Source organism: Gastrolobium bilobum, unplaced genomic scaffold, assembly GCF_033153095.1.
Source record: "Gastrolobium bilobum isolate Gb01-03AN ecotype WA unplaced genomic scaffold, APGP_CSIRO_Gbil_v1 utg36545, whole genome shotgun sequence".
Classification (NCBI taxonomy): Eukaryota; Viridiplantae; Streptophyta; class Magnoliopsida; order Fabales; family Fabaceae; genus Gastrolobium; species Gastrolobium bilobum.
Window position 1 is genome coordinate 43267 of NW_026898360.1, and position 8855 is coordinate 52121.

At 31.9% G+C, this 8855-nt stretch overlaps 1 protein-coding gene across 1 annotated transcript; it reads right to left on the reverse strand.

Moving 5' to 3' along the window:
* Nucleotides 1-4810: 4810 nt before the first annotated feature.
* On the reverse strand, nucleotides 4811-8031 carry LOC133315345 (probable sodium/metabolite cotransporter BASS1, chloroplastic). Its single transcript, XM_061516953.1, has 7 exons — nucleotides 7405-8031; nucleotides 7021-7114; nucleotides 6912-6945; nucleotides 6539-6593; nucleotides 5599-5682; nucleotides 5198-5485; nucleotides 4811-5083 (listed from the first exon to the last, which is right to left on the reverse strand). Exons 1-7 carry the CDS (start codon nucleotides 7924-7926, stop codon nucleotides 4931-4933), a joined length of 1230 nt encoding a protein of 409 aa, XP_061372937.1. The 5' UTR covers nucleotides 7927-8031; the 3' UTR covers nucleotides 4811-4930.
* Nucleotides 8032-8855: the final 824 nt, after the last annotated feature.

Sequence of the window (8855 nt, forward strand, 5' to 3'; positions counted from 1 at the left end):
GGTTTTATATATATAACTTAGTCAAACAACAAAGAAAGCTTTTAACAGAGGATTTCTTGCTTTTGAAATTGTGTGTTTTTGACTTTTTGTGTTAGCAAAATGGCTAGGTATTTATTGGAATTGGGATAGGACATGGCATGCGGCCGGCTGTGATAATAAGAGCCTTTTTTACTGAATTAGTGTAACTATCAAGCCAAATATTTTATCAAAATGATGTAATATGCGTGGGTGTGTGCATTTAATCTCATAGCAGGCATGAGAGACTTGCACATGTCACGTGTTAATTCACCCTTAGCAAATCGCGTACACACAACCCTTATATATGCGACTTGTATTATTTTAATAAAATATTTGATTTTTGCATCATTGCCATTAAAAGTTTCAAAGTTGGTGAAAAAAAGTGTAGCATGACTTTTCCTGTAATTACTTGTGTTATCATCCAAAAGCATTGCTTGTTGTACCCGCACATTTGTTTTGAATGTGAAATAATGACTAATGACTTGTATCTAGGGGCGAAAGTGGGTCGGACTAGTCTAAAGAGGTCTATGGTCTAGCTTATATCAGGTTAGGTTCAGCCTATGACATATAGTACAATAGAACAGTCCCGGACTTTTAAAAAAGTCTAGTTAGAAAGTAAGTTATAGGTCTTTTTTTTACATTTCAGGCCTAAAAGGCTCCAGACCGACCTATATCATATTATTTATTTTAAATAAAATAAAATAATATTATTTTTAGTAATACTAAATGATAATAGTTCAGTTGATACATGTGAGCTGAGTAGGTGGTGGAAGGATCTAGGTTCGATCCCCCACCAATACTACCTTTGGGAGTGGCATGAGATTTGTATCAATATTTACAGTAGCATCAGAATCAACATTTAGTGCTGGAGGAAGAGTTATTGATGTCTATCGTTCTAACTTGGCTGAAGATACCATCATTCAAGCTTCAATATATGATGAAAATTGGCTACGTAAAAAGTATGACTAGAAGTAAAAACAAAAGGTATAAAAAAGTTTTTTTTTTTAATCTTTTTTTTTCTTTCTATTCTTTAATCTTGTTTTTATTATCTACATTTGCAAATTGTTTACCAACTTATGTAACATTGGAATTGTATTTGCAGGGGAGAGAAGATGATAAGAAGTTTTTGGCTATTACAAGCATAGTAGTGATTGATTTTTAATGGATTTGATGCAATTATTTTAATTTACATAGTATGGATTGATTTGTTAGATTTGATGAAATATATGTTATTTAGTTTGAGCATCCTGCTTATAAAAGTGACTTAAATATAGATTGTGATAAGTTGTTGTTATGATTCATGGTTTTGTTTAAACGTTAAAATTGTGATTTTTGTTTTAACAACAAAATTTGAGTATTTTGTGAAGTTGATTCATGTTCTGTTTGAAAGTTAAAAGTTAACATGCTAACGGGTCAGGCCAAGCCATTGTTTTTTCTTTTTAATAAATGGGCTAGGTCAGGCTAACAGTTAGACTTTATTATGCTGTCGGATTAGGTTAAATTGAGATTTTTTGACATAAACTTAGGCTTTTCGAGACAAAGCTCGGCCTAGCTCAATCAACTTTCATCTCTACTTGTATCCAAACAAAAAATGACTATTGACTTAAGAGTGTGCAGGGTAGAGGATATCAGCACACCTCTTTGATATCAAGTAAACTGAAAAATATTTAAGTATTTTTTTTGTATCAATTTAAGGATTTTTTTTATTGAGATATTTTTGTAGTTATATTTATAAGATTAAATATTTAGACATTTTTATAACTTAAAAATATTTTTAATATTTATTTGTTCCCAAATTTAAACTTAACATTAATCAGTTCAAGTTATTAGAATTAATAAAGATATTATTTATAAAGTCTACTTTCTTAGTGGTTGATCATGAATATTTATATATAGAGTTGTCAAAACGAGTAAGCGAGACGATTCCCAAAATTTTGTATTTGGTCTTTACTTCACTAAAATTGTTTTAAGATTGAATCATTTCTAGTCCTATTTCCGAAAGCCCTATGGCTTATAGTGGGTTAGATTACAGCTTATTCATTGGTCAAAAATTTTCCTTAACAAAATAAATATATAATATAAAATTAATTATATTTATGAATAAAAAATTATGAATATAATAAAATAATAAAAATATACGTTAATGATTAAATAAAAAAATTATTTATTTAAGTTGTTATTTTGAACTGTTTTATGTGAAAGATATTTCTTTTTATTAATAAATATATTTTATTTATTCTTATATGATATTTACAATAAAATTATATATATATATATATAATACTGAAAAATGCACTTATATCAAAATTTTAAAATATTAAAGAGATAAAATTGTATTAACGGATTTATATTATTTGAGTCATCCAAATTTACCTAATTAATATTTTTGAATTATATGAACCCTCTCTTATATAATTTTAACATGATGATGAATCTCAGATATGCAACAACAAATCAATTGTCACAATTTTATTGACAAAATTTATAAAGGAAAAAGAATAAATATTTAAATTAATTGTTGACTGTTGCCCATTGAATGCTTATTGTTGAGATTCACATGACTTCGTCATGTTAAAATTAAATATGGAATAATCCAATAACATATTCTTTTAAATATTTTCCCTTTTTACTTAAGCAAAATAACAAATAATAATCTCTTGCATTTGTCGTTGAGACTAGGTAATTTACTTTGTAAATTTTTATAATTTAATTAAATTTTAAAGTTTCTTATAATTCAAAAAAATTAATGAAATTTTTATTTTTCTATTTTCTAAAAATTTAACTAAATTTTCAATTAGATGTTTATTAATTACAAAATTATAACTAAGTTCTTAAAATTTATGATAGAAACACAAAATAAATTTTATAGTTATGAACATCCATTGATATTTTTAAAAAATTTAAAAGTATAAAAATATAGTAAAAAAATTTAAATTATGCAAATGTATTTAAAATTTCAACATTAATTGATTTGTTATAACAAAAAAGATGAGATGGGTATACAAAGTCTTATTTTACTAACTTTTGTTGAAAAAATCAAACGGTTAAATTCTTCACCTATATTGAAAATCTTGGTGAATAATAAAAATATTATTTGTAAGTATTACTTAATAATAAATATCATCACTCAAGGATATAATAAGAAGCGAAGACTTTAATATTTTTTATATAGAAGAACCTGTTCAAGGATTGTTGAAAAAATAATTAAAATCTTTCTTACACTTCATTGCATAATTGTAGGTAAATATTATTTTATTAAAAAAATTAAATTATGAAAAAAGACTATTTTGTATAAAATATTTTATAATAGTGTTAAATGGGAGTTGGCTACAACCCGTTGGGCTTTTGGCCCGTACCGATGAGTTTTTAATCCGTTTGTTAACCAATAATAAACTCATACCTGACCAAGTGTAGTAAGGACCATTGTTTTAAAACTTAGACCGGTCATCGAATCGGTTGAGGTACTGGATCACTGGGTCACTGGTTCAACCAGGTTCAACCGGGTTGAACCGAATTTACTGTTCACATATTAAAAATATAAAAATGTTACTTATATTAATAAAAATTCACATAAGAAAACTATCAATAAGCTTCAAAAAATAAATTGATTTTCAATGATAGCAAATATTATATACTTCTAAGCTTCTAGCTCTAAACCATATCCTAATATTGGATTAAAATTGCAATATAAGTTAAATGCAGCTTTTGTGCTTGACATGATATGGATAAATTAAATCATGATAACAAATAGTATGCATGAAATATACACTAAGAAAAAAGTGTCACCGTTATCATGATAACAAATAGTATGCATGAAATATACACTAAGAAAAAAGTGTCCACCGTTGAGATGAGATCATGATACCACCAGTGTTTATCACCACTTAACTTCATGAGATCATTATAAGATGCAACTAAATTACATAAACGAACTGCACTAAACTAAAATATCTTATTATTTTCACCTTACTTTTAATCATATTCACCATAAAATATGAATATGATTTAATTCAAAGTTCTTATCAACAAACAAAAAATTACCAAAAAGAAAAGAAAAGGAATAATCAATCTAACACAGGTCAACCGGGTTGCCGGGTTTCGGCCAGGTCAACCGGTTCAATCCGGGTTGACTGCAGAAGCGGTTCAACTACCCGCTCGGACCGGGAAATCCACCGAGTCCCGAGTCGACCCGGCCGGTCCGAGCTGGGTTTTAAAACACTGGTAAGGACTTTTAAATGCAGATAAAATATTTCCGTTTGTGATGCTTTTTTCTGAACCGCGCAAAACTCATTAGGATCCATCCACTATCAACTGTGGTGTTACCAATATATAGCCACACTCTCACAAGTTGATTTGAGTCTTTTTTCAGGCAGTCTGAACATAAGGGTCTTTCAGATCTGACATGCCAAGCTGCTGCATCACTAACAAAGGGAATGACCTCAGAAGAGATACGCTCAACGTTTCAATCCTCATTCCCGCTGAGAATGAGAACCAACGTGCATTAGGGTGATCGAGGCTGGCTTTTCCCATGCCCCATATTATGTGAATAAATAACCATGACAGGCTATGTTTTCAAATAGTTATGAAATTAGCTCATACAGATTCAAACCATGGGTCATCATTTGGTTGTCTGCATTACTAGAGACAAGATTTTGTAAACCTCTTTAGCATTATCATATATGTCACGGCTTAGCACTTGCTTAATGATCATAGCTATTTTCTTATTGGTTTTAATTGGAAGTATAAGATTTCAAGATATCTTTTTTAGTTAAAATATATTTATGGTCCCTATAGACATTGTTAAACACTTATTTTCAATTTAATCTCTATATAAAAAAGTTTTCAAAAGTGCATTTCATTCAACAATGAAACAATCCTAGTTACATGCAAAAGCTCATCCAGCTAGATATTTTCAGTCCTTCATCTCAGCAGGCACAGAGCGTCTCCAAATTCCTGCAAGGATACTACCAAAGATTGAGTGACACACACTTGAAACAGCACAAGGTACTGTAGTTAGGGGATCTCCAAAGTGCTGAGTAGCCAGAACAACCCCTAGAACTGAGTTCTGCATTATGGAGTGGGAAAACGGGTTATTTGATATGGAATTGTGCCAATGATCACAAAAAGCTGTAGTAAGCTGCCTATGCTTAATAATGCAATTATAGAATACCAACTTTACCTGCATACCAACTTCAATGGATACGGTTCGTGATGATGATACATCTAGCCCAAGCATTCTTGCAAATACGTAACCAAAGAAAAACCCACAAGCATGAAGAAGGGAGGACGCTAAAATTACTTGTCCACCAGACATAAGGATTGCTGAAGAACTCTGGGCAATTGCATTTCCACATAAAATTGCCACAGTTGCAACAGCCATGGGCGGCATCAAAGGAGAGACAAATTTAACAAGAGGTTGGAAATACTGATTCAGAAATGCACCAGCCAAGACAGGCAAAAGCACAACCTGTTGAGAAGAAGGGAATGACAATTCTCTTTGATGACAGAAGGGAGTAACAATGACAAAGGAGCATAACAACAAATTAGAAACAGAGACAGCTTTTGTGAAGGAAAGCTTACTTGCAATGTTGAAATCAATAAGCCAGCTGCATCCACAGCTACATATTTACCAGCAAGTTTGGCTGTCAGAAGAGGAGTCATGACCTGCCATGTTAAGTTTTAAACCAGTCAATGTGAGAAAAAGTTTACCAAAAAATACCATTCCATCGTGCTGAATAGCCTTTTTGAAGAACTAAATGAGGCAAAAAAGATTAGAACGTCACACACAATATGAAAGTTAATAGGATCTCTGTAGATCATTGTAATAGCCATTACATAGCTAATTGATTAAAAGATCATTTCATGCGCTACTTGAGAAGCTTGTTGACATGTAAAACAAAAACCACTCCCCATTAGACCCCGACTAATGTACATAAAATAGTCCCATTGATATTCCATAAATTTCACGTAAAATCTTTTCTTGTTCATAATAGAATCAATCTTACAAATAAACATAAGAAAAATAATATAATTTTCTGCATCAAACAAAAAGAGAAGAAAGAATCATTTATGCTTCAGCACATAAATATATAGAAAATATACTCCAAAGTGATTTCCATAAAACAAACAAGACCTTTAAAGCCTTTCTTTTAGACTAGTACAGTACCAGAGGGAGGGCCAAGAAGCTGTGATGGAGAAATTTTGCCACTGCCCAAATTCAAACCCGGACAGCAGCTGAAGCCAGCAGTTCTGTTACCATCAAGCCAAAGGCCAGATGGCACGTTTCATGCAAAATCTTATTGTTCATAATAATTTCTTGTCTACTTCCCAAAATTACTTATTTTAACTAACCACTTCAGGTTAAGATAGTATTCATCAAACAATCTCATATTGAACATGAGAAATCCATATGGTGACATTTGTAATTGATTGTAATGCCTTCCAGTACCACCTTTTTGTCATCGACATTGCACATCAAATAGGAAAACCAAAGATAGGATTAAAATTATAGTATACCAACCACTGCAGATAGAGTGCTTGCAGCTGTCATTATCACAGAAAGTGCCACATTTCCACTAGCAAAGCAAAGAGGTCATCAGATCACCTAGCTCATCAAATTCATTATAGGGAAAAGTATTTATTCTTTTAAAGGGCAAAATATTGTGTCATTTTAAGTAAAAGGGTAGTGTTTCACTTAATATTTAAATTAATTTTTTTTCCACTAATAACCTCTCACTCTCCCCCACAATGATCTTCCATTTTGTGACAAGTCTCTCTCACCATAAAACAGTCATTTTATTTTAAATGACACAATAATGTCCTTTTAACAGGATAAATACTTTTCCCTTCATCAAAAGCATTAACTGGATTAACAGTTCTAAGAATCAACATACCGTGCAAGATATGTAACAATATTACTAGCTGTGCCTGCAACCAAATATAGACTACTTAGAATAGGTGAAGGTGGATAGAAAGCATAAATCACAAGATTAAAATTCATACCTCCAGGACAGCACCCAACTAATATTAAACCTGCTGCATAATGTGATGGGAGATTTAAGAATTTGCTTATAAGAAATCCAGATATAGGCATAACCTGAAAATTGACAGCAATTCACACAAACAAGGATCCCTCATCAAGATAACGGTTTAGATTTTATAATGCTAGTAAACATGCAAAAGAAGGTGTTTTTTGGTATCATACTGTCCTAGTGATATTCATCTATTTTCATGAGCATATAGATGAAAAATGGCTATATATTTCATCCTTCACATAAAAAATCGTCTCGTGTTGCTTCTTTGAAACACTAAAATTTCCATGGTCAACAAAAGGGATAACAAACTAATACAAATTCCAGATAACTAGCAGAGTGGATGGACACTAACCGAATATTGAAGGGCAAAACCAGAGAGGACTTCCTTAGGCATAGCAAGAGCCCCACGAAGATCATCAAGAGTGAGAGTCATACCCATTCCAAGCATGATGATGGTGAGGCCCACAATGCTCAATTTGGGAGTGACCCAATTGAAGGAACTCGGTTTCACCAACCCCAACACGCACCCAACTGTTACCCACAATGGAAATGCTGTTGATAGGGCCTCACCAGCCAACTCAACCCACTCCCGAAGACTCCTACCTTCATTTGCGCCGTACCCGTTCGACGAAATGCCGCACCGAAGTGGTCCAAGGTTAGAGCTGTAGAAAATGAGTGATTTTGATGTGGAAGGGTTTAGCAATGTTTGAGGTTGAAATTTGCATCCTGTTGTGAGTTGAGAAGATGATTTGGTTCGACTCAAAATAGAGTTAGGTTTGAAGGACACGATTGCTGGAACAAGGTTGGTGTGTGATTGCACTTTGACTTTGAGAAACCCATTTGAACGTGGAGAGCATGCAATTGATGCTTGCATTTTCTCCCTCTGCGTTGTTCCAGTGCAATACCACTAACACAGAAAGAACCCAACAGACAACACTGAAACTACGAAACTCTGACTTTCCAGCTGTGACACACTCACTAGACCCCACTGCATATAGGTTTATTCAGGTCAATTTGTATATTCGAAAGTTTATGTAAGGATTGATGATTTTTCAATCATATTATATAAATATTAATTAATATCGTTTAACTGCATATTCGGAAAAGTATGTCTATTCATAATTATTTATGCACACATTATATAAGGTGACAAATTTTAATTTATATAATACCAAAAGATAAAAAGGAGGTTGTTGTCCGACACATCATGTGGCTATTCAACATAAAATTTGAACAACTAGCCTATTATTTTTTCTTTTAAATTCAATGAAGCAAAAAATATTAATTTTGTACATGAGTGATTATTTGTTTGTAGTTTGACCAAGATAATCACCGTGAATGGGCAAAGATTAAAACTTTATTTTGAAGAGTCAATAGAGAGAGCAAGCATTTGCATCTCTCTCTGTGACCATTCTGCTCTGTGTAAGAGGTTGTAAAAAAAACACAGTGACAAAAGTCTAGCTTAAGACTTTAAATTGAGCATGTCTTGTTTTGTTTTGTTTCTGATTGTTATTTTTGTTGTTCTAAAATTGTTAATAATTTTTAGTTTCAGTTTTCAGTTAAAGAAAAAAACAACAACACAGCATCAGCTGATACTGACACTTTTATTTCTTTTGTTTCAGGTGTTAGTGAAATCTTTGCCGACTTCTGGAAGAAGATCAGATTTCAGTTTAGGGGAGTGGCCCTAAGTGTCAACTTGGTGCTATTTTTTAAATTGCTATTTTAGTTCTGTTTTTTTTCTTTCATCATTTTATTTTCGTTTTTGTAGTTACAATTTGCTGTTTTTATTCATTGTCTTTTAAA

Bases quoted from the DNA above. Each gene is read 5' to 3' on its own strand.
- LOC133315345 (XM_061516953.1), bottom strand. From the start codon at position 7,926: ATGCAAGCATCAATTGCATGCTCTCCACGTTCAAATGGGTTTCTCAAA. The intron at 6,946-7,020 runs GTATGAATTTTA...ATTTGGTTGCAG, and splicing joins AGTTGGGTGCTGTCCTGGAG to GCACAGCTAGTAATATTGTT. The intron at 5,486-5,598 runs GTAAGCTTTCCT...TCTTCTCAACAG, and splicing joins TATTGATTTCAACATTGCAA to GTTGTGCTTTTGCCTGTCTT.